This window comes from Protomyctophum bolini (assembly GCF_963924005.1).
Source record: "Protomyctophum bolini genome assembly, chromosome: 3".
NCBI lineage: Eukaryota > Metazoa > Chordata > Actinopteri > Myctophiformes > Myctophidae > Protomyctophum > Protomyctophum bolini.
In genome coordinates, this window is record NC_137864.1 from 17,890,388 (window position 1) to 17,915,744 (window position 25,357).

At 41.9% G+C, this 25,357-nt stretch overlaps 1 protein-coding gene across 1 annotated transcript; it reads left to right on the forward strand.

The window, feature by feature from the left end:
• The first annotated feature begins 4,990 nt into the window (after positions 1–4,990).
• Positions 4,991–24,222, forward strand: keap1b (kelch-like ECH-associated protein 1b). Its single transcript, XM_080759228.1, has 7 exons — positions 4,991–5,139; positions 8,821–10,264; positions 12,250–12,495; positions 15,168–15,844; positions 18,340–18,545; positions 19,710–19,886; positions 20,851–24,222. Exons 2-7 carry the CDS (start codon positions 9,959–9,961, stop codon positions 21,105–21,107), a joined length of 1,869 nt encoding a protein of 622 aa, XP_080615354.1. The 5' UTR covers positions 4,991–5,139; positions 8,821–9,958; the 3' UTR covers positions 21,108–24,222.
• Positions 24,223–25,357: the final 1,135 nt, after the last annotated feature.

Sequence of the window (25,357 nt, forward strand, 5' to 3'; positions counted from 1 at the left end):
TCAACGTAATAATGTGCTTTCTTGTAAGCTCTATCATGTTATCTAAATGACAAATGGCACATCTACAAGCTCACAACACATTGCAATGTGACAGGTTATAAGCTTATAAGCTTGTAGATTGGCTATTTTCCCTATTTTTCATATGCTGTCAAACAGAAACGTCTTATCTCATACTTTTGTTATTTCAGTAAACAAATGCCCTATTTCGTCAGTAGTGTCACACAAAAGTAGCAAAAATAGCAAGCTCATACAAATGAAACAAATGAAAAGTATTATTAACCAGAGCGTTACTGTGATCCAGTGGAACAAAGGCTATATATTTCCATTTCTTCCTCCTGAATTGTAATAGTTTTGGACATCCTAGGTTTCCACCCGACAGCGAGGTAGGGCTTTCTTAAGTGGTTAACTGTGTTTCAGTTTGTGTAGAAAGAGGTAACTAAGTGTGTTAAACAGTTGTTGGAGGAATGCCACAGGAAGCCAACCCTCCTACTTCACATCTGTTAATAGCATTGGCCTAGATACTGGGGTTTTTCTATACACATTTTGCATGTCATTGCTGCTTCTGAATCACACAATGAGACTTTTCTTTAAAGACAGAGCCTTTGACCTGTCTTCGTACATATTTTGTCAACCTGCACGTGAGATTAGCCATCTCAACACTTTGACCTGCTGAAACTCCACACAGCTGGATTTAATGCTGTCCTTCGCTGGTATTTGTATATTTTCTGTGGACATGTTGAAAAGGAGCTGCTATAAGCCACCGGGCTGTTTTTCAGGCACGCGGGTTTCCAAGTCAAGATATTAGTTTAATGTGGAAACGGGTTCTTGTAAAATAATCCTTTGTTATTTCAAACTTTTACTATTTACATACCGCTAATCCAAATATAAAGATGACATATGAATTGATCATGATCTTATAAATAAAACAATTAGGATGTCCAAACTAAATACACAAAGTATCCTAGCTACTAGACACACAATGGACCCAATAGTATAGCTTTGCAAATTTCTCACCAAGAATGGTTGCACACAAGAGAGAAACGTGTTCTTCATCATGCAAGAATTGACAATTGCTTCCACAACTGTCGAATGGCAAAGGATATATAGGATCAGATTGTTTCGGCTTAAAGCCATAGCTGCATTTAAGCAAACAAAGCATAATGTAAGACTGTGTTGATAGCATTCACAGGTGAGTGTCTCTACATGCACACCGCTGTACCCAACATACACTGTCTCTCTTCGGACAGGTCAAAGGGTCAGAGAATCCTTCCTGTCTCCTCCTAGGCTTCCTTCCTGAGACTAAATCATCCAGCGATCCATCCAGCTCACCAAGTCCTGCTTGTGAGCTGTCAAAAGGACCAGCAGCAGCCATGCCTGCTCTCAGTCTGCACCCATGATGCCCCTTGCAGACGTCCCACCTTGTCTTGCTTTGTGCTGCTGCTGCTTGCTAGATTAGATAGATTAGATTAGACTTTATTGTCCCAGAGGGAGATTTGTTTTCTCAGCCCGTTCAACACAGAAACAAACAAACATATGTTTGTGTTGATCGGGCTCAGAAAACAAATCTCTCTCCACTACAGGACAGTAGCGTACAAAACACAGCAACATACACGGAATCTCCATGAATACATTCATACATCCTATAGTATAGCAGCACACATCAGCATTGTCAGTGAGGCAGTTTATTGAATTCTACAATGGCAGAATGGACAAAATTCCTGCTAAAGCAAGTTTTTCCCCCCACCCATTTTAAAGTCCCATATTTCCGTCCAGAGATGGCAGTAATGGTAAGTGATGAGTGTCATTGAGAGTGCAAGGGGGTGTGAAGTTCATGTTTAAGCGCTTGGGTGTGTGAAGAGTAAGACCATGAGTGACGTTTACAGACAATTCAATATATTAAATATAGGCTACTAATTAAATCCTACATTATTTATGCAGGGAGAGGACTACAATACACATGCAGTGACCACAGACCAGCATGAAGAAGCAAATTAATTCACCCCCCCCCCCTACACCTCAACACCACAGCAAAATATTGATTAGTATTGATAGGGTGAGGTGGGGACAGGCAGAGTGGAGCTTGTCTAGGAATGTCCGCTTAGTGTCCCTGACTGTGCTATTAAAGCTAACTTCATTCTTCCGGAATCAAACAAAAACAGGAGGCAGGCAGCTTAATCTCTGCTCAGGTGAGCAATTCAATGTGAAGGGAAATAAATGACTTCCCAAAGATGTCACATGACATTAAGGTTTATACCTCACAAGTGAGCCATGACATCAATTTCAGTCAGCCATAAGAACTGACATTTTTTTGTTGTCTTGTGAATTTGTCTAATCAAGCCCCTTGGCTATATGCTGTTTTATTATGAAGAAGACGTGACTAATTTGTCATCTCACAATTGCCTTATAGTGTCACCTTGTGGTTTAAAACTGTATGTGCATGAATGAATTTTATTTTCCCATGATCGAGGAGGGACCACTTTTTCCACACGCACACGCACACGCACGCACGCGCGCACGCACACACACACACACACACACACACACACACACACACACACACACACAGTTCAGAACCTGTCAGCAGCAAGGAGACTCTTGTATAGGCATACTAGATTAGGTAGGCCTATTCATTTGTAGCCATGTAGCTTCAAACTAAATTTACATGATAGGATTATAGCCAGGTAGGAGCAATACAGTCAAATGAACATTCATTTCAAAAACGGTATTGTCTTAATGAGCTCTTTGGTATGGTCGCCCTTTTTCCATCTCGCCCCACTACTCTACCTAGCTGTAAATAACAAATATAAATTCATGTTGGTGATTATATAAAAGATATTATATTAATTTATAATTGTTAAATTCACTCTGTATATCCATGGGCATATAGCATCATGATTACAAAACATATGGGCTACATATGGAAGAAATGTGTTTAATAAAACGAAATTAACTTAACTGCCTAAATTAACTTAATTAAGCATGCACCGTCTCTGACTCTGTCTCATGTTATTCTTCCTTGATTTTGCAGAGTATGCTAGAGATCGAATACTATACAATCAAATACATTTGTATACAAGATAGGCCTAATTTCAGGGAGGGAGGTGTAGCTGTCCCAGTTATGGGTATGCTGTAATATTTTATTTAGCTTATTTTTCTGAAAATGCATATGGTAAATTGTATTTTTGTTTTGGGCAACAAACTGTATATTTCGGTATTTGTATGGTAAATGCATGGTGAGATAGTGCCATCTGCTGTGCTCTGTATGTATTTGTGGTCTGTTTGTCTGTTTCATGGGCAGGTTGAATTAGGCTCGCCTAAGCAGCTAATCACCTCATTTCAAACACCTGTTGGGTTTGGGCAGAACAAACAGAGCAGAGGTGAAGAGAGGAGTTCTTTCATGTCAGAGACAGAGAGTCTCCACAAAAGATAAAGAAAATAATATAAAAAAGAACAAGAACTTAACTGAACTCCTAAAAGTCTGTGCAGAAGGCGCATACGGTATGTTCCCAGTTGTTTTGTTTGATGTCTGTAAAAGTTATATTGCCATTGTTATCGTATTTGTTTGTGTTTGTGACATGCGGACATTTCATTGTGAAAATATGGACAATTCATGGTCATTTAAAAAGACAGCATGACTGACTGACAAGGGCATTCATAATTTCATGTGGTAATAATTCATTGTGGTTAAAATTTCTTTGCAGTTTTTCACGTTGTCGCTTGGGATAAATAAAAAGCCCTCTCGATATCAGTTGGGACGTTGTCTTATTTCTGCACCAGATGAAGATGGTTTAGGAGCAGTTACAGGAGGGAAATACTAAATGAACTGTTACGTTAACAGTTTTACATTAACACTTCGCGGGGGCGAGTTGGTAAAGGGTGGTGATCGTGCTAGCTACTGTACTCTACACAGACAATATCCTGTATATTTGTTGCTTGCCTTTTTTTATTTGATCATTGAATTGTAACTTAATTGTTACGGTTACTGAGATTGTGTTCTCTCCTTATATCTGTACATTATTAGAGTAAGGTGTAGCCTGCCTAGCGCCTATCTCATGTTAGTCTAATCCTTTGGTAAATGTATCTAACTTAACAGATTTAATTGATATACTACTTACTGCTACAGCACACAATAAGACACACATTTCCTCGATTCATAAAAGTCCTCAATAAAAGCTCGTCGCCCTCCGCTCACATTCGCTGCCGTGGGGCAAATCCCCGCCAGTGTTGCCATGTCCGCTTATTACAAGCGACCTTTTACCTTGTTTTTCTGTTGGATTGATTGGAGAATTACATGTAATCAAATAAGGCAACTAAAGAACAAGATTCCTGTGCAGGATCTCCTCACTGGTCAACAAAAACAACTTGAAAACCCAGGCCAGGAGCCCTCATACAAGGTTTCTTTGACTGCACCTCAAAGGCCTTTAAAAAAGGCTCCAGACTTCCCATACTTGGCCTCACTCCCAGAACCCACCTCATCCCTGCCAATTCATACTTTCTATGATAATTTCCTGTTTTTCATAGAAGTGTATATTTGTATTCAAATCTTCTGATGAATTAAAAATGAGGACCCTGATGTAAACAGGTCTTAGGTGCTTTTCATGGTTTCATCCCAGTTTTTGTATTGACTTCTGCTTTTGTTTGAAATGTAGCCAATCAATCAACATTTTGTGCCAGGGATCCATTCCCCATACCATATTTGTGAAAATATGTAAGTTTGAAAAAAATCTCACAGCGCGTTGTGAGCTTCTGAATCGGCTATTTTCAAACGGCTGATCATGAATATCAGATTAAAATGTATAGTACTCATTTGTGGAGTGGGGCTTCTTTTGGGCTTGTTTTCATTCATAGACCTATTTCTGTCGCAAATTCTGGCAACACTGATCTGATCCCCGCCTCCTTTCTCTCTTTCCTTTGGGCCGACTCTTATTTTGACAGCGGAGAGCAGCGGGCTCTACTCGCACAATGCTTAGTCATGGTGAGTTACAGCTTTGCTCCGCTCGCACAGACAGACAGAAAGGCATACAGACAGACAGGCATACAGTGAGACAGACAGACAGAGAGAGAGAAAGAGAGACAGCCAGCCAGCCAGCCAGCCCGCGACCGTGGAGGAAAGGGTCTAATAACGAGACTTATTATAACGTGAGTTTTCTTGTTTTCTCTGTATTTAAGACGCCTCGGTTGATTGATTTTTCTGTATAGATTTCAGCTAATCGCATTAACGCGCGGCGAGTATGTTTACCAACAAGAATATATTTAGATCCCGCTCTGGCAGCGTTTTTTTTTTTTTTTTTTACTCGAGGGTCGACTCACTCCAACCATTACGTTACTGTCTATTATGAGCCTGAGACTCGTGTCAAAACATTCTTCATTGATCTTCAGTATTGGTTTCCGATAATAACGCTCATTGCACGGCAATTAGGGCTTTTTGATCGAGACACTTTGGCTTGTATTGATGATAATAATATCAGTGTGCATATAGTAGCAGCGCTTCAAGATTATTTTGAACAGCAAAAAGCGGTGACCCAGTTCTAGGGGAAACCCCAGCAAGCCTTTGTGTGATTGATTGACACTAGTGTTTTAGGCAGATAATGATTTCACTGAAATCGTTATTGTTTATTACGTCTTTTTGGGGCTTTAAGGATCATGGCTCCACTTCAGTTCTGGTACATGCAGTTTTATGTGAAGACACGTCCACGTTGGCGAAAGAGTTCGATATCGAGTCACAGAATGACAGAAGGTTTATTTTTATTTTTATCAAAATCTCCATGGGGCGTATTGTTAGAATTTATTGCCCCTCTTAATTCTTAAATCACATACCGTCTCGTAATCTTGCTCCACTCTATTCCCAGGGGTACTATTCAATCGGATTAACGGTTTGTCTGCAGCCTTCAAATGTAAACTATGTGATCTGTTTAATCATTAGAATTAGAAGTGCATGAAAGTTTGACTCGTATTTATACTGTTGTGCAACTCATATATATGGTTTGTTTGGCTTAGACTGTTTATTTGAAAACGCTACGAGAGCTAATTGTAGATATTTATGTCACACGATAAAACTATAAACAATTATGCTTATTCTTTTAGTGGGAAATATTAACTGACATTTGGCACGGATAAACTGTCAACTTTAGCCCGGGGATTCTAAGGGCCTATCTGTCTGCCATGGACAGAGTCATTTACAGTTGTGTCCTGTGTCGTATCCTGCATCTCAAAGTTGAGCAACCTTCTTCTCAAACTATTTTGTTTACTCACTCTCTCTCAGGCACATTGCAATGTGGCACAATAACACACACACACACACACACACACACACACACACACACACACACACACAGAGTTGACTTGATCAACATATCCTTGGAAATATCCAAGACATCAGTTAACTTTGGTTTCATTTCACTTTCACAACACTGATTTAAGAGTAGGGCACAATTTGGCACTTGGCAGTATAGGTCAATTGATATTCTATCAATATTGCGATATGAGGAAGTATACAGTCGGTGTTGTCTCTTCCTGGTTTTATCTCTATTTTATACTTTAGGAAATTGTCTTACATTTCGAAAAATAGCTAAAATGGACAGTCATGCTGACATGCTCACAACACATTGGATTCAATGCCTTGTGAACCTGTTCATCAGCTACTTTGGTTATTTATTTAGTTTTTTAAATATGAAAAACATGTATATTCATCACAATACAATATTATATAATCGCAATATTTGGTGTGTGTGCGCGTGTGTATAACCTGGCCTATCGTGCATTTATGTAGTCCCTTTATCCAAGGCGACTTTCATAGATTGTGCATTACACACACACACACGTTCATACACCAAAGGCAAGGACACTAAAGCCCAAACCACACCAATGCAACAAGTCACAACTCCTTGCAACGAAACGGTTTTAAGGACATGTCACACCAATGCTACTCCTTGCAACTGCCATTGTGGGTAATGGTAACTGGTTGCATGCAACTACTCAAACCGTTTGGTTGCAAGGAGTTGCAATTTGCATGGGCGAATCATTGGTGTGGTCTCAGTCTGGGCCTATAACTCTGGGGGAGCCCAGGATGGAACTACTGGTACCAACGTTTCAGTTCGTAACCGACGTGGCCTATGTATGCTCATACTCTTATCGCCCCTTTGTAGGTAATGATTGTTTTATGTGCATAGCTTAAGGTTGTTGTGTTATATAACTGGGAACATCGAGCTGCACCACCTTTACTGCTGAGTAACTCTTAACGGTCTCTGGTCAGTGAGCACAATACAGGCGGGTGATACTCTGTGACAACTCTCTTGTCAGTCATTGTCATTGTCAAGAGAATTCATATTCTGAAAATAAGTGCTATATCTGGGAAAAAAGGATCTGGACTTCCAAAACAAAGGTATTGTTTTGGAAGTCCCAACAGCCACAGGTCATTGTGTAAATTTGTTTGGTAACTTGTTCACATCATATTTACGCACATTTCTTTTAGTCTTTTTTTCTTTCTTTCGTTCTCCACAAAACCAAGTACGGTACTGTTTTCCAAGAACCCAATACTGAACTCATTGAGTTTTATACTATAATTCAGAATTCTACAGAGAGCAACTAAAAACATAATAGATGAATTTGTGATTGTACATGTTGGTATGGTAGAACAGTTTCTTGCATAATGTTTGCAACCAGTCTACTCTAAATAGTTCTGCTAGTGCGGCAGACTAGAGCACACCTCTTCCCTCCTTTACGAGACAAACTGGATTGGTCACAAGACGGGGCAAATAAAACACTCAGTCACGCTGGCCGGTGAAAATCAGGCCTAATTTAAGTCACTCCATCTTCCCCAGTACTGTGCGTCACTCCTGCTATCCCGTTCACACTCGCTACATTCCCTTATGTCACATCTCTGGAGATATTCAACAAGGCTCCTAGGCTTGTCCACAAACAAATTAAATACTCGCGTTTACCCCTGCACACTCGTATACTTAAAGGATTTAAAAGGGGGAACCTATGCACGCTATGTTTGGCGGACTCAGCACAGGATCCTCGACTAGTGCTTTCATTTCTATGCTCCATAACAAACGGGCCTCGTAGATTGATCCGAGATGGCGGGCCTGTGTAAACAATAGTTTGTCAGACTTCTTTCTTACATCAAGGACTCCCGAGATTGAGACTGATAACACCAATTACTCTCCAAGCAATTCTATCGGATCCTTTTTACAATATGAAAACTCAACCCTTAACAACATTAACCCTGGTGAAATCTTTTCACACTTTAAAAAAAAAACTTTCTCAAAATAGCCATAGAATTAGTTTTAAGTGGTTGTGGCTGTTTTATACTATTAAGAGAAGTGTCTGCTAATCCACATCTGCAGTGCACTTGCACAAAATGCTTTGTCTGTCGAAACTTTTGTATAAAAACACTTAAACAGACTTGACACATGAAGAGTCTTATCAGAGGCACGTGATTAAATACTACAAGGATGTGTCATGATGACCGGGACGGGAACAGGCTCACAATGACTAGGATAAAACTTTGACCCTACTGTACTTTAGAAGGAAGTACACACAGGGTGTGAAGTTACAGCAGTGCATGTTCACCATCACATAAGACTGTTGCTTAGTTACTTCAGCTGAGCTGAGTCACTTGCCTCCCATATAACTTATTTGCTGTGTGCAAGATTCCATCATCATTTTAGCACTCTGCAAATGTGTAAATGTATAAACCAGCCAATAACCTAATAAGAAAACATTGAAGCTACATTTGTGTTGTCACTACAAATAACACATACCGTAACTGAGCAGAATTCTGTATCTAAACACAATCTCTGTCTTTTCTCCCCCCAGCTGCCAGCTGAACCAACAGCTTCCCAGTAAACGCAGCGGTGCAAACGGATTCCTTAGCTGGCCAACCTCTACGAAGGCCCCTCCTGGGTAATCCAGTGAACAACACGCACACCCCCCGTTCCTGTTAACTTCAAGCAGCACTGATGACATTTTTGGCAGTAGACCCTCTTCTTTTTCTTACAGTGAGTTGACAAGCTTTCCACTGCCCAGTCTTTGCTATCTGTCCCTGGAGCTCTGGCAGAAGTCGAGCCATACAAGGGGAAGCTTTCATTATTGGCTTCAATTTCGAGGGTGTGTGAATCACCGTAGCTTTGATTTAATCCTCCTGGGAGTAGAAAATCAATATGCAAGCTTGATCTAACTGTCATTTCTCAGAGGCACCTTAAAATAAGTTTTTTTTTGTGCGAGTGTGTAATGAGTGTAGTGTAGTTATTGAATTTAGCAATTCCTGCCATGCTGAAGTTGGCTAATCAGCAATTTTGGAAACGCATGGTGTAGATGTTTGAATAGACTCCTGTTTGCGCAGACTGTTCTAGGGAACGGTTGGAGAGTGTCGACATCCCCCTCTGCAGTGAGATAATACTTGTGTTGCCAACACAAACAGTTACACTGAAACGTTGGGCCAATGTTTCCCTTGATTTTTACTGGACCTAGTCTTGCCATAAAACGTTTCTCAGTCCACCCCTGCCTGAATCTGTAAATTATACTAGGAACAAAGTTTACCCGTGGACAGAAGCAGAGGAACCCAGAATTTGGATGCTATTGATGCAATAAATCATTTTTTAACTGTCTGACTGCACGAATAGCCATGAGCGGCAGTTGGCATATAAGCGTCTAGTTGTTCCCTACTGATCACTATGGCTGAACTCACGGATTAAACGCAAAGGACGCATATCCATAAACTGATTTCAAAATTTGCACTATTCTCTACAGCAACAAACACAGAACCAAGCCTACTCGGAGGAAAAAGACCTCAAACCTTTCACAAAACCGAAAACCCTCACTACTTTGTTGAGGTTCAAATATTCATTTATTTTCTACCGAATACCTCCAGTGGCGCGAGGATGGCCCGTAGCACAGCCCCCACTGTTCTTGAATAAAAGGGACGAGGAGGGAGGGGAGAGAGACGCGGAAGGCAATGACTGAGTGCATGACAGAATGCAAGGCGTTGGTGACGCCATCGACGCGCAACGGACACCGCGTCTTCAGCTACACGCTGGAGAGCCACACGGCGGCCGCCTTCGCCATCATGAACGAGCTGCGGCTGGAGCGGCAGCTCTGCGACGTGACGCTCCGCGTGCGCTACAATGACCTGGAGGCGGTGGAGTTCGTGGCCCACAAGGTGGTGCTGGCGTCGTCGTCGCCCGTCTTCAGAGCCATGTTCACCAACGGCCTGAAGGAGTGTGGCATGGAGGTGGTGCCCATCGAGGGGATTCACCCCAGGGTGAGTGAGATTGTTTCAGATGTTTTTTTCTTTCCTGCAGTGCATCGTTTTGAATTGTGTCACTCAATGTTTGTCACAGCCCCCTGTAGGTTGGTCTACCAGGGGTCTGTGCTGCCTACTCTACAAGGCCTGCAGGTTGGGAAATTGGGGTGCCAATCAGTGCATTGGGAGCACCTGGCCAGTATTCCCAGTGTGCTCTATAACTGGCTGGGTGTTGGCCACACTCTCCCTCTCTCTCTCTTCCTGATGGCAGCAATACTTTATTTTAGACTTTTAGATTGCACTATTCAACGTTATTTTTAACAGTATTGCAGTGGTTCCCAAACCTTTCAGGTTGAGAAAGACCCAAAATAATCCAAATTAGTGAAAATAGCAGATCTACAAGCCGTCTGTAATGCATATAATTCGAGAACCGACTTCAAATTCCACGTTCCACACACCCCGGTGTCGAGTCTGTCGGACCCACGGTTGTCCAGAACCGCTACAAAAGGCCTCTGCCCGGGCTTATTGCTATAGTAAATCAGCAGAATCAATTAATTTATCCCCAGTCCATTGAGAGTCCATTACATATAGTTTTGAGTGTCAGGCTGCTACTGTAGGGAATTTATTACATTACAATTAACAGTCATTTGATACAGGCTGTTTTTAGGGGAATGCCTGACTTTTGAAATTACATCACACAATTACAGCCACGTCTATGGACTTTTAATGTTTGTTTAGGGCAGCGCTTAAGAACATTGACGACGTGATGCGTCCATGTGGCCAATATAAATACATCTCGTGACTGATTTCGTTTTATACAATAACACACTGCATTGCATTCATTCAATTCAATAACACAGCTGCATTCATGATAATATTGTTTTATTATAATTCAAAACAAGCAATATTACTTGCCCCAGCCAGTTCACCCACACGGCACAAACCTGGCATGATAAAAGGAGATTGAATATCAGAATGACCTCATTATCAAGAGTTTGTGAATGGTACGGCATGTATTTTTCCCTGGCTGGCACCCTGGGCGCCTGCCAAGTACATACACATGCACACGCAGCACAAGCGACGACGGGTTTGCTCAGTATTATGTGCAGTATTATGACTTTGCAAGAGCCCTACATTCATAAACCACAGTAGACTATTCATAAAACCACAGACACGACGGACAAAGATTTTAAATGTTAAGGAAGTGGTGTGTAATATATGTAATGTCACACATGCCGACGCAGTGTCAGAGAGCCATAGTGTACAGCACTGGTTCCCAAAGTGGGGTTCGGAGACCCCTAGGGGTCCTTCAGAGAGTTCCAGGGGTTCCCCAGCTAAATGATAATTAGGAACCAAATGGACCCTTATGGGTCTGTAACTCAGAGAGTGTACAAATGGAACCAAATGGACCCATTTGTAAACTCTCAGAGTTAAATTCACTTTGATTTTACAATATAGCTACAATGGGGTCCCAGAGATAGAAATGTCATTAAATGTGGGACCGTAGCCTAATTCAGGTCAAACCTGGCTGGCCTTGAAATTAAGCTGGTTGAGAATCACTGCTAGAACTGTAAAAATCTTCTCTTATGGGGGTTCATGGCGTATATCTTCTAATGGGGCTTAGCCCTGGCTGAGTGTCAATTTGGGGGTCCTTGACATGAAAAGGTTTGATAACCACTGTTGTACAGTATGTTAATTTAAAGAGTGAGTTTGCTACTGCTACTACTGCTACTGATAAGCTTCTCTCTCTCTCTCTCTCTCTCTCTCTCTCTCTCTCTCTCTCTCACACAATCACACTCTGCTATTTTCAAAAGTTTTTATACATGAAATGGCACATATTCTACATAATGAGTACTTTTACTTTTGGTACATAAATTTTGATGCCAATCCATTTGTACTCGAGTACATTTTAATTACCGGACTTTTACTTGTATAACAGAGTAGGTCTACAATTGCAATACTTTTTACTTATGTAAAACACTTTTTCCACCCACTGGACGTAGGTCATGGACAGACTGATAGAGTTTGCCTACACGGCGAGCATCTCCGTGGGGGAGAAGTGCGTGATCCACGTGATGAACGGGGCGGTGATGTACCAGATCGACAGCGTGGTGCGGGCGTGCTGTGACTTCCTGGTGACGCAGCTGGATCCCAGCAACGCCATCGGCATCGCCAACTTCGCCGAGCAGATCAGCTGCACGGAGCTCCACCAGAAGGCCCGCGAATACATCTACATGAACTTCAGCCAGGTGCGCTGTCTATATCCACTGTTTCCCGTTAGACATACCAACTGTACGTCCTACAGTCATGAGTCCAACACCCTACCCAAAACCCTAACCACAGGCACACACGGCACGCCACGGATGATTTATTTTAAAGGGATTGTGACATAAAAAAAGTTTTTGTATAATTTTTTTCATGTTTTCTGAGCTCAATTGCACCCAAAAGACTGAACTTTTAACATTCAGTAGAGTGTGATGTAAGAGCCAGCAAATCCCATGTATGACAATGGGATTTGCCTAGTTTTTTCATTGCAGCTCAAAAGGCAGACACAGAGAAAATCCCAGACCACAGAAAGTCCACTGAATGTTCAAAGTTCAGGTTGTTTGGGTGTAATTGAGGTCATAAAAGCTAAAAGAGAAAACTAAAAATAAATAAATAAATTAAACCTTTAACCCGCCACGGGTTAGTTTGCACATGTCGGGAGCCACGGGTGATCTTTAACCCGCAGCACGGCAGTGCATGTCGCCAGCCCAAACAGTGGAACAGGACCCATTTGTGGGTCGCGGACACATTGTTATGGGTCCCCTTAGTTTTTGTTTCCTACACAATTGGTTTTTAATTAATACATTAATTAGTAATGTAAAGTAAGAAATGAAAGAAAAATCCAAGAAATGTAATAAATTATAGAACAAATATTTAAGAAGTAGTGAAAATAGCCGGTCTACATTGTGAGCCTGTAGATCTGCTATTTTCACTAGTTTGGGTCCCGGGGGAATATCTAATTTCTGTTTTGAAATTTCTGTCCTTAACTGCATTTGTGATGTTCAATGAAGTAAGGAAGAATGTTATACAGCGGGCCATTATTGGATAATAAACCCAGAAAGGGTGCTGCAGGACCAGCACTAAGCAGAGGCACCAATAATGACCACCTCACTGTGACTGTGCATTATGCCGCTTGGCTATGGCTACTTGTGAACAAAATTAACATTTGCCATGGAATATTGATGATTTGAACATTATTTGAATGATTCACAAGCTTCCGCTTCTATAGAAATGTAAAAGGAGTCTTATTGAGAACAGCGATCATCTGCCATCGGGAAATAACAGACAGAATAGTTTGACTCGGAGATAAGAAACGAGTATTGAACAATGCTGGGCAATTTAGGCAATATCAAATGATCAGATCTCATGAGCAGTACATGAAACTTAGTCAGTTGTACTGTGTTGTCTTATGTATAGTGTAGGAATTGTGCACAATGTTTCAGAGAAACAATGTGTGCATGTGAAATGAAGAGCTGTCCTCTCTGTCTGATGTTAATTATTGTTACCAAGGCTGCAACGCACACTCGTTCACTTCGAGGTGCCACCCAAGGAAGTGAACAAGAATAAAAGAGTTGCCACACACATGTAGTTGCTACCAATAATGTACTGTGGACACTGGACAGAGACTTAAAAACGCACTGACATTTCAGACAGACTAAACTGCGTTCTTCGGGGTGAAGAAGGCAAGTTCGTACATTTTAAATGATTGGCTTAATTTAATTAGTTTGGTTTGCCTTTACTGCCAGAGTTGGGTTGTAATTGACCATTTCCGTACTGTTTTGTTGACCTGCCCTAGTCGGTGTGTCTCCAACAACAGGCTGCTTTCACCCGAATTGAGGACCATTATATAATTTATTTTAGTCACAGGGTTATAGTTTGAACAGAGATAATATGGCTCGTCTAATCTAAAACTGATATGGGTTAACCCAATATATCTTTATTTCGGTGCAAAGTTAGTCGCACATTATAAAGCTTAATTCATCTTCCAGTTCATAACTGGGCACTGACATCTTTGACCGAACACTTTGAGTCAGATTCATGCCAGGTCTCTTGTGTCTGCAGGGGAAATGTGTCGTGAGTAAATACAGTTCCATTGTGGTTTCCGTAGGCCGACTTTTCCGCTTCAAGCCTTTGCAAACAATTGCCCTGTGCCTCTGTGTGGTCAGGTCATAGTCAAATATGAGCACAGTGAGTCACAGGGTGAGTAAAATGTGGGTTTACCTGTGCTCCAAGTCTGCATAACTTCAGGGGTAGTCAGGAACTGTGGCAAAGGATAAGAGTGGGTGTGTAACTTAACTATAGCTTCATTGGTTCAATTCAGTTTTATTTGTTCAGCCTTGATCACTTACAGTCTCAAAGGGCTTTACAGGCTTATAATTAATTGAAAAAAATGTCTCAAACATTTAGCATTTTTAAATTTATTTTGCCGTTTTTTGCCTTTTATTGATAGGGTACAGTAATTAGACCGTAAAGGGGGAGAGAGATGGGCAGTGACACGCGGCAAACCTGCGGCACGCCATCCGGCTGTCTTGGCAGCCTAGGTGCCCAGACAGTTGAGATAACCGTTCGGGCCAAACATTTAGCATTTTGCCTACCAAACAAATGTATGTTTATAATTGTGAATAGTATCCTATGATACTGGCTGAATGGAAAGGAATTGCGGAAAGTAGATTAATATTACAACATTTAATTAAACACCAGGATTAAAAGTGGGCTAGCCTCTTACCACCAGCTACCTTTCCAGCGTTGTCATCTGTGCTTCTCTGTATGTGCAATGTTGATACCTGACAAAAGTAGTTCCATCAAGACATTTTCATGATTCTATTGATAATATTGACTATGTGTGTATAAAGTTTTCCCTCTCTTCTTCCTTCAGGTGGCAACACAAGAGGAGTTCTTCAACTTGTCCCACTGCCAGTTGGTAACCCTCATCAGCCGCGATGAGCTCAACGTACGCTGCGAGTCCGAGGTCTTCCAGGCATGCGTGGCCTGGGTGCGCTCCGACCGGGAGAACCGGAGGCCTTACGTCCAGGCCTTGCTTCAGGCCGTTCGCTGCCATTCCCTCACCCCCAACTTCCTGCAGGCTCAGCTCCAGTCTCTAGACTGGGACCCCCAATGCAAGGACTACCTGGCACAGATCTTCCAGGACCTCACCCTCCACAAGCCCACCAAGCTCAACTCCTGCCGAACGCCCAAGGTGCCGCAGCTCATCTATACGGCGGGCGGCTACTTCCGCCAGTCCCTCAGCTTCCTGGAGGCCTACAACCCCTGCACGGGAGCCTGGCTGAGGCTGGCCGACCTGCAGGTGCCCCGGAGTGGCCTGGCCGCCTGTGTGATCAGTGGGCTCTTCTATGCGGTCGGCGGAAGGAACAATGCGCCCGACGGTAACATGGACTCTAACACGTTGGACTGCTACAATCCTATGAACAACTGCTGGTTGCCGTGTGCTCCCATGAGCGTGCCAAGGAACCGTATTGGCGTCGGCGTCATCGACGGCATGATCTATGCCGTGGGAGGGTCGCACGGGTGTATTCATCACAATAGCGTCGAGCGGTAAGTGAATTGCTATTTGGGCGGCGCGCTAGCCCCGCCAACATCCGGCTTTTGGAAATGACATCATATGGCAGCCAAAACTGTTTACACACTTTTGTCTTCGATGTTTGTGTACACAAACACTCAAAGCTGGACATAGGACGGGGCTTGTCTAGAGCACTTTAAACAAACCGTTTGTTAAAAGTGAGGCGCCCCTCATTTCACACGATTAGATTTTTGTGTGCTGTACACTGGGTTCTGTAAACTTCTGTTAAGTCGAAACTCGTACCTACTGTAAGTAGGACCGAACCGAATGCCTTGAGCATGCGTTCACTCGTGTACCCTGTGACAGTACATTTCATTGTTTGTGGCTTTCGCCTTTATTTTTTTATATGTAATAGAGGGACAGACAGTAGGCTGACAGGAAATGGGGAGATAGATGGGGGGCGTGACATGCAGTAAAGGCCGTCTGGATCGGGAGTCGAACACGGGAGTCGAAACCACTGCCATTTATAAAGTGTCTACAGTCTGTGCGTGTGCAGCACTGTGCACCACATGGGCCGATCTGTCATTTGCATATCATATACTCTACATTAAGTACCAGTATGTTTCAGGCCTAGACCTAGATTGCTGAAAAGCACTTGGTGTGGCATTGATTTTTTTTAATTCATTTATTAAGATAATAATAATGTTTTCTTTTTTTTAAATCTTATTATTCATGTGGTTAAGGCAGTCAAATTTGACAGGAAAGCAAGTAAAATGTAGACTGGATTTCATGCAACACGCCCAGTCATTTCCATGATTAGCATTCTTAATGGATGAGGCACCAGTACCACGGTGCCTAGGCCTACACTACACAGTGTATTTTGTGGATATTAAAGGATTAATGAGACTGGGTAGCTTAATTCTTGTTGTTTTTATTGTAGTTTTTTCTTTTTTCTTTTTAGTATTGGTTCACTGAGTGCTGAACTGCCCCAGGACATGACATACCCAATGAACATTGTAGATTCAGTGTTCTGTGCTGTACACTGTGTACACTTCAGTGTTTTAGTCACTGCATTGTAATTTCATTTTCCTTTCAAGGAAAACATTCCTTTTTGCATTATTACATACTATATTTATATTTTATATACTATATATATATTTACTGTAAATAAATGGAGCCGAAATACTAGAAAGGAAAACTGAAGAGTCACAAATAACTCTCGGCTCCAACAGTCTACAAACAATGAGCAAATTACAGAAAGCGTTATTTATTTATTTCGCTTTTAACGCCGCCTTCTACCCAATTCTCCGCACATACCCTATTGTCCTGAATATCTTTTTCCAATGTAAATATCCTAAAAAACAGGGTCGTATTATAGTCGGGGACTAGAAGACTATTTGACATTCAATGTTCTTTTTCCACAAATGAGTCTTGGAAAATAGGGGTCGTCTTATCAGATTTGTCTTATATTCGGCACATTACGGTATTTGTTTGTGTTTTTAACTTCTGTTGTATGATCCTACTGGCTCACGGCTGCCAGTGAGTATCCCCAAGTGACTGGGAGGACGTAGAGCCTCCGCCCAACATTCCCTAGTGCTGCAAAAGTAGTATTGTCCTACCCCAGCAAGGAGGTGACACTGACAGTTTTAAACCGCATACCCTGAATCAAGTTTTAAAACAAAAATCACACCCGTGTGAACCGAGTGGTGCAACTCTCCTCTCTCCCCCCCCTCCCCTCTCTCTCTCTCTCTCTCTCTCTCTCATTAGCAGGCAACAGTGGCAAACAGTGCCCCTACTGGTACTCATTATACTAGTGCTCATTAACGTCACATAGATAGATAGGTGAACACAGACATTGCAGTTCCTTGGATTGGTTGCACCACTAAAAAAAAAAAGACAAACAGACAAGACAAAACCACACACATGGCTTGGTCACCCCTCAAACAGGACATATTTCCTCATAAATATACTAAAACAACCCAGGTGCGTTGAAGATCACATCTGAATAATATGCTCAAGTTCAGACTTAAACTCAATCAATCTGGAACAGCATGGAGCTGTAAGTTGTTTACCAGTGCGAGGAAGGGACCTCAGGTTTCCCCAAACTTGAATACCGCCTCTCAAGGTGTATCTACTTTTTTCCCCCTAATTTTAAGTGGAAGGTATCATGTCATGTTGTAGTCAGGTTTGTAGTCATGAGGCCAGAACAACCAAACCGGAATCAGTATTAGTTGTGAAGTGAAGGTAGGAGAGAGAATAGCCCAGCCACTTGCACACTGCCACTTGCTTGCGGAAGGTCTCATGACTGAAACATAGCTCTCCTTGAAAATGAAAGATTCTCTTGAACCAGCAAGTGGCAGGTGTGTGCGGGTCTATCCTCTCCTACCTATACAGCCTTATCACCTACGCACCTGCTTGGAAAGGAACCGGGTGTGTGGAAGTCTCCTCTTCACTTGTGGGAAAGAAATTGTGAATCCTGTTTAAAGATGGGAGTTTTTAAAAGTGTTGAATTTCCATTGCTCCACCTCAGGTATGACCCAGACAGAGACCAGTGGAATCTGGTAGCCGCGATGCTGACGCGCCGCATCGGTGTGGGGGTGGCTGTCATCTCTCGGCTCCTCTACGCTGTGGGGGGGTTCGACGGGACCCACCGCCTGAGCTCGTCTGAGTGCTACAACCCCGAGAAGGATGAGTGGAAGTCCATGGCTGCCATGAACACGGTCCGCTCTGGTGCAGGTGAGGAACCATCAGAAATGCAGTAGGGGTGCAACAGTTAAGCCGACTATAGGACGATAGTCACGGTACCCCCCCCCCCCCCCCCCCCCGAACCTAAAATGACGTCACATTGTAGGCTCTACAGCGCCGAACCGACTTTTATTCGGCTCTAAAATAGGAGTATGAATCGGCCCTAACTCTTAACGGGAGATGCACTAAGTCATTATCACGCATAGAGAACATGGAAAACGCTTTAAGTGGCCCATTCATCCACTTTACGTTTCCATTCATCTCTTTTACTGTCGGGATGAAGAAAAAATGTGTTTTATTAATTTAATCATCCATAGATTTATCTTTCCTAGTAGACACTTTAACAGCCATAGAAGTGACAAACCGCTCGTGAAATGAAATAAAGTGCCCCTCGTCTTTTTAAATATTAACATCACTGATAGGCTAACATAGCTGTAGTCTTAAGTTTATTCACAGCCATTCACTGTTTATAAGATGAGAATTAACGGGCGAGTAAAGTGAACCTTGACCACTCCTCTGCATCTAGTGGTGTAAAAGTTTACTTATAAGTACTTGAGTACCGGTACAATTTTGAGGTACTTGAGTAAAAGTACTAAAGAATTTGCAATTGCATCAAAATGTACTTCAGTACCCAAAGTAGAAAGTACTCATTATGCAGAAGGTCCCGTTTCTCAAAATGTCAAATGTCTAAGAACCTTTTTGAAAATAGCAGATCTGGGTGCATGTCTAGGCTTTTACTTGTAAAACACCCACCAGTTCATTAGCCCATTTAGGGCTGACCTCGAAATTAAAAAAACATCTTCTAAATCCTCCAGTTTTCTGGAATAAATATTTTCACGATTTTTCAATGGCTAAATTACAAAATGTTGTAACACCAAAAGGGGTTCCCGCCCAAAATGGGTTAAGTATCCCTGGCTGGTTTCCACCTTGGCACAACCCACCTGAACTGAAGCCGCGGCCACTACTGATTTTAGTGTGTATTTCGATGGGGCCTTTTGACTCAAAGGATTTCAGCTTTCAGGATGAAACTACAAAAAGGGAAGACATATTTGCATATTATAACCACATACCCGGGGTTCTGTTGACTGTCATAGACGCATACAAAAAATCTTAAAGTAAAAATAGTACTTTGTCCACCCATTCCTCCGCATCTAGGAGTGTGTGCGCTGGGGAATCGCATCTATGTGATGGGAGGCTATGATGGAACCAACCAGCTGAACACAGTGGAGCGCTATGATGTGGAGACCGATACCTGGAGCTTTGCTGCCTCCATGAGGCACAGACGCAGTGCTCTGGGAGTCACCACGCACCATGGCCGGATCTATGTGCTGGGTGCGTATCTTGGGAATTATGTGTCACGCTTTCCTAACTGCAAATAGCATGTTTATTATTCCTTACATACCTTAGACCTTCATTAAAATAGAAACTGACAGACTAAGTCCACCCGCCCTTGGCACACACTGCTTGCTCATGTAGAATGATTTATTTACACAGTGCACAACTCTATTGAGTTTGACAGCACCTCAAAAAACTATGCCTATTCTCTGTGGTGTCCAGCGATGCTTGAAATAATTAAAATATGTCAATAGATAAAACAAAACATTAAAACCCATTTAGGCCTGACCTAAAAAAAAAGTTCTGAAATAAGTATTATTATTTTCAAAAATAGCAGACCTACAAGCTCGTAGTGTGGCGCACTTATGAGCTTGTAGATCTGCTATTTTTCAATAGCTAAATTATTTTTGTTTAAAACTCTCTCCAGATCTTTAGTAAACACAAAATAAAAGTTCAGGTGAGTCACCAATTTCATTCAATCAAGAGAGTACCCAATTATCAGCTTACATTTTATAGCGTTTCAGTTTGTTTCTTCCCTTCCATTTTACTTGATTGTACTGTATGACTTTTCTCTACTGATCGGATGAAATCGGTATTGCGAGCCAAAGGGCTGGAGAGATGGGGAGACCCATTGCTAAACAAACTCTTTAATGATTATGATCAGGAATATGAAGCTATTTAACAACCCAAAAAAAAAGAATCACTTACACTTAGAGCATCTTTAATTAATTGACCGTTACACATTCTGTATTCACCTCATTATATATAAAATAAAAATAAAATCCAATGCATGGAAAACAAACACAGTATTCTCTATCATCCCCAATGAGACACAAACCCACAGTAATATAAAATAACTGTTGTGCATAGCATACTGTAGTTAAACCGTAACAAACGCCACCAAAGACATACCATAAGGACACACCGGTTACACAACTAAACGCCTGTTCTATGTAAACAGGGGGCTACGATGGCAACAATTTCCTGGATAGCGTGGAATGTTATGATTCAGAGGCGGACACGTGGTCGGAGGTGACTCGCATGACATCGGGGCGAAGCGGAGTAGGTGTGGCTGTCACCATGGAACCGTGCCAGAAGGATCCGTCTGAGAGGGAGTGTGGCAGCGGTGCGTCATCGCCAGCGTATCACTCGACCAGCTCCGGTTTCAACTCTCACCACGTCCAACGACACAACGGACCTTTCAGTAAGGACACCTGAGACTGCCCCGCACTCTGAGCACTCTCTTCAGTCTTCCGTGAGAAAATGGCTCCTCCCAGGAGGCCAGCCGTGTTATGTAGAAACACCCGTGTGGGCTGCCTGCCTCCTATCTTTTTCCCCCCAACAAGTCAGTTGATTTGAGTTGGGGGGGGGGGGGGGGTTAAGATAACAACTAAGAGCTATCTATTTTTTTAAATTAAAATTCTGGACTTTGATCATTCATTTGTAGTCTGTGAATTGTTTTCCATAATGTTAGACGGGACTTTGATCAAAATCGTCTGCGCGTTTAGTGTCTTGCATTTTCCTGATCGGACCAACAACATCTCTGCTTTGACCAATGGGAGAGAAGGACTAGACTTTATTGGACTAGACGTGGGCTGCTCATGGAATAGCCGTGGGCTTTTTTTCTATTCAGTTTGTGCAGGAAAAAACAAATCCAACAGGGCTGAAAACAAATTTGAAAATCCATTCTGTTTAAGTAAGGAAATAGGATACAGCAAAAACTAGCATTTGTCAGTTTAAGGGAGTGAAGTTCAAAGTGCCATTATCATGCCTGTGAGCTTGATTATAATCATCAATATATTCACTGAAGGTGCTTGATGTGGAATAGAACTAACCTGTGGCACAGCGAGTTCATGTTTATTCATAAGCCAAGTGGCCCAGGCATCCACAAGATGAAGCTTAACACTTAACCGCCAATGATGTCCCCAGACATCATTGAAAGGTTTGTATTGATTAAGATTGATCTCGCTCTTCACCACCGTATCAATAGCTCTCGGTTGCTAGGCGATCGATAAAACAGAAAAATGAACCAGGAAGTGAAAAGGTCTGCCTCTATCCTTCTCAATGTAATTTCTTTTAAATTTTAAATTAATTTAAAATCTGTTTGGGGTGAATTTAAATAACCTTCCATGGCACGTTACACAGCTGTTGTGTACTTCCGGTTCACGGCCTGGGACGATTTGGCCTTAAAAAAAAGAGCATACACTGAACAGACCGTGGCAGTGGGAAATAATTAATTAATTTTATATATGGCAGTCTAATGTCTATGGCATATTAGTCTATTAGTCTATGGCAGACTAATCTAATATACGGCAACCTTCCCCGTGTTTCTTCACTGGTCCGATCCAGAAGAGCGCAGTTTGCCGGCCGGTGCTACAGTGCTGAAAATGAGGTTATATCTTCCCTTCTCTGGAGTCCTGGCTCAGGGCGGACCAGAGGTAGAAAGTTGGGGACACATGCTTCAATAGGCAGGAACTGGGGGTGGCAATAAAGGACCAGGAAGTCTGGCGTAGCATTGTGGAATCCATGATCTCGACCGCGGTCGAAAAATGATGATGACGATATATGGCAGTCAATGCGTTTAAAAGCATTAATTGTAATTGCCTTCTCCCATAGAGTCACTTGCAGTGTAATTAGATCTGACACTTTTGGGTATGTTTAGCAAACATCGTGCCGAGCATGCCGCCTCTTGTAAGTCCCACAGGGGCCATTTTATATTTGTATGAAGTGCCAAGAGAGTGCAGGGACAGGTTTTAAGTGTGGTTTGTGGAAAGGGAATATTGTAGCATTTAGACGAAGTGTATTCAAGACGATGTGTTGCTGAATGTGTTTAAAAAGTTGAAACGGAAAAAACACTACTTATTGAATAATTGAAACATCCCCTTTAAGTTTTCACTTGACATTGGCTACGTTTACATGAGCAGTTAAATCCCCTTTTCATTCCGAATAGAAGTTCAATCCTATTAAACGTTGTTATGTAAACACCTACAAAAACTTACATCTGAATGAAAACGCTCGATGCGATCTAAAAACCATTCCGATGTCACTGGCCGGATTACTCCGATGTTCAATGCGATTGAAAGAAATTTTGACTCATGTATACACTGCTTCGGATGTATATTCATTCTGGTCTTTCTGAGCATGCTCCAAGGCGCTCATATCAAAGGCGCGCCGTCGGCGCAGAGGAGTTTGCACATAGAGCGCGTTATTTCGTTCCTTTTTTCAGATCCGAAATCCACAAAAAAAACGTGGAGCAGCAGCAGATGAGATACCCCTGATCTGTGTGTGTGTGTGTGTGTGTGTGTTCAACGGTCTCTCTCTCTCTCTCTCTCAAAAATAACGAGCGACCCGATTCAATAATAATCATCAGTGTTGCGTTGCGTGCCCTGGCCGTGCTGTAGATACAAAGTAGTAGTACAAATAAAAACGAGATGATCACCTTCCCAGCGGAGAAGCGGAGCCGCAGCGAGTGGGGCAAAAAATACGGTAAACACTAAACATATATGCCCGCGCCGCCCCTATCCAACCAGCAGCCTCAAAGCTACTGCGGAATGAAATGATGGGATTTCAAAGTATCGTCTTTCGTCTGTAATATTTGTATTGTTGAGACAGTCACAATGAATGAACTGCCTATATTTTATGTGTCCAACAGATGGCGTAGTTTCACGTGAATTAACATGTATCATGTCTTCTATCACTTCTCCATATAAACACTCATTCGGAATGACCATTTCCCATGTAAACTCGCGGCAAAAAACATTACATCGGATGTATTTTATTCGGAAGTATTTATTCGGAATGATCACCCTTCATGTAAACGTAGCCATTGATTGGGTTTTCTGCGCCAAACTTCACAAACAGGTGATTTGCACGTGTTCTTGCGTTAGTATTCAGATATTGGAATAAATAAAAAAACAAATCTATCTGCTTAAAGAAATGTATTTGTAACAGCGATTTAAGCTACAACGTTTTTTAAGTGAAATTTTGTACATTGATATTCTAAGAAGTCTTGTACAGAATTTAAAAGCTCAGTTTTTTATTTATTTGTTCTGGTCCTTTTTTTCTTTTACACCGAAAACTGACACAGTTTATACTGAAATCGACTGGTGTTGTGTCTCTTGCTAACTAGCATGTGTTGTAACTACTAGAAATGCTTGTTGAATGCTAATTTTGAACGTTTGTAAAAATTTGCCTCATTTTGAAAGGGACATTTTCCTGTCGGTCAATAGATGCAACGAAATCCTAGGATATTTAAGGTATGCTTTGTAAATTTTTCAGCAAACAATACTCTGTACAAAACACATTGTAAAATAAAGAATATATGTTTATTTTATCACTGAGTGTAATGTGATTCAGCCAAACATCCAGTATATTATTATTATTTATTATTTTAAATACCGGTATGTAAAAAGAAATACAAGGTCTGTGAGCACAATTCTGTAAAATACCTCCTTATTTTTCCCTGTAGATGGCGCCAGTGATCAAAGTTTCAAAAGCACAAGTTCCAGTCAAGGTCGAATGAGAATCTTGTAGTGTTACTGATGATTGTCATGTAAAACAGTGGTCACTTTGACGCACATCCAGCCATTCTGAGAAGCATGTTAATAATATAATGGGCCACGACTATGAAACATCTCAGTTCCTCTCCGAATCTGACAACTAGATGTGATATGTGATGGTGGTAATCTGAAAGAACATTCTGTAGATTTATGTTGTCACAATCTCAAATTGTACGTGGCCCTCGAGTACTAACCCACCAGAAATAATAATTGACATACCTCAGATTTATTTAGGCCCAGTAGGCCTAGCCTATTGTATTAGGTCTACTCAAAGACAAATATGTTTTACACTACCTTTACAGCAGTGGTTCCCAAACTTTTTCATATCAAGGACCCCTAAATTGACACTATTTAGCCCGCGGACCCCCATTTGAAAAGATATGCCAAGGACCCCCATGAGAGAAGGCTCTAGCAGTGATTCTCAACCAAGGACCCTCAGTTTGACATGCATTAGTCTGCGGAGTGCGGACGCCCATTTAATAGCATTTATCTCTCGGATCCCCAATTTATATTCTAAAATCAATGTTAATTTAATTCTGAGTGTACAATTGTCCATTTGGTTCCATTTGTTTACTCAGAGTAGACCCATAAGGGTCCATTTAGTTCCTAACTATCATTTAGTTGGGCCCCCCCTGGAACTCCTTCAAGGACCCCTGGGGGTCCCCGGACCCCACTTTGGGAACCACTGCTTTACAGCATGTATAAAATAAGATGTATAAAATAAGTTGGACTATCTAGGTAGCAGACTAAACTTCTGCCCTTGTTGCACTCATAATAAGCATAGAGAATGCCACTCTCCGGCGGATTTGGTCAGTGACTAAAAAAGTCGTGTGATGTGAATGTGATGTCATGTCAAAACTTGTGTTTAGAAGAGGAGGCTCGATGATGTCTCACCTTGCAATCAGCTGT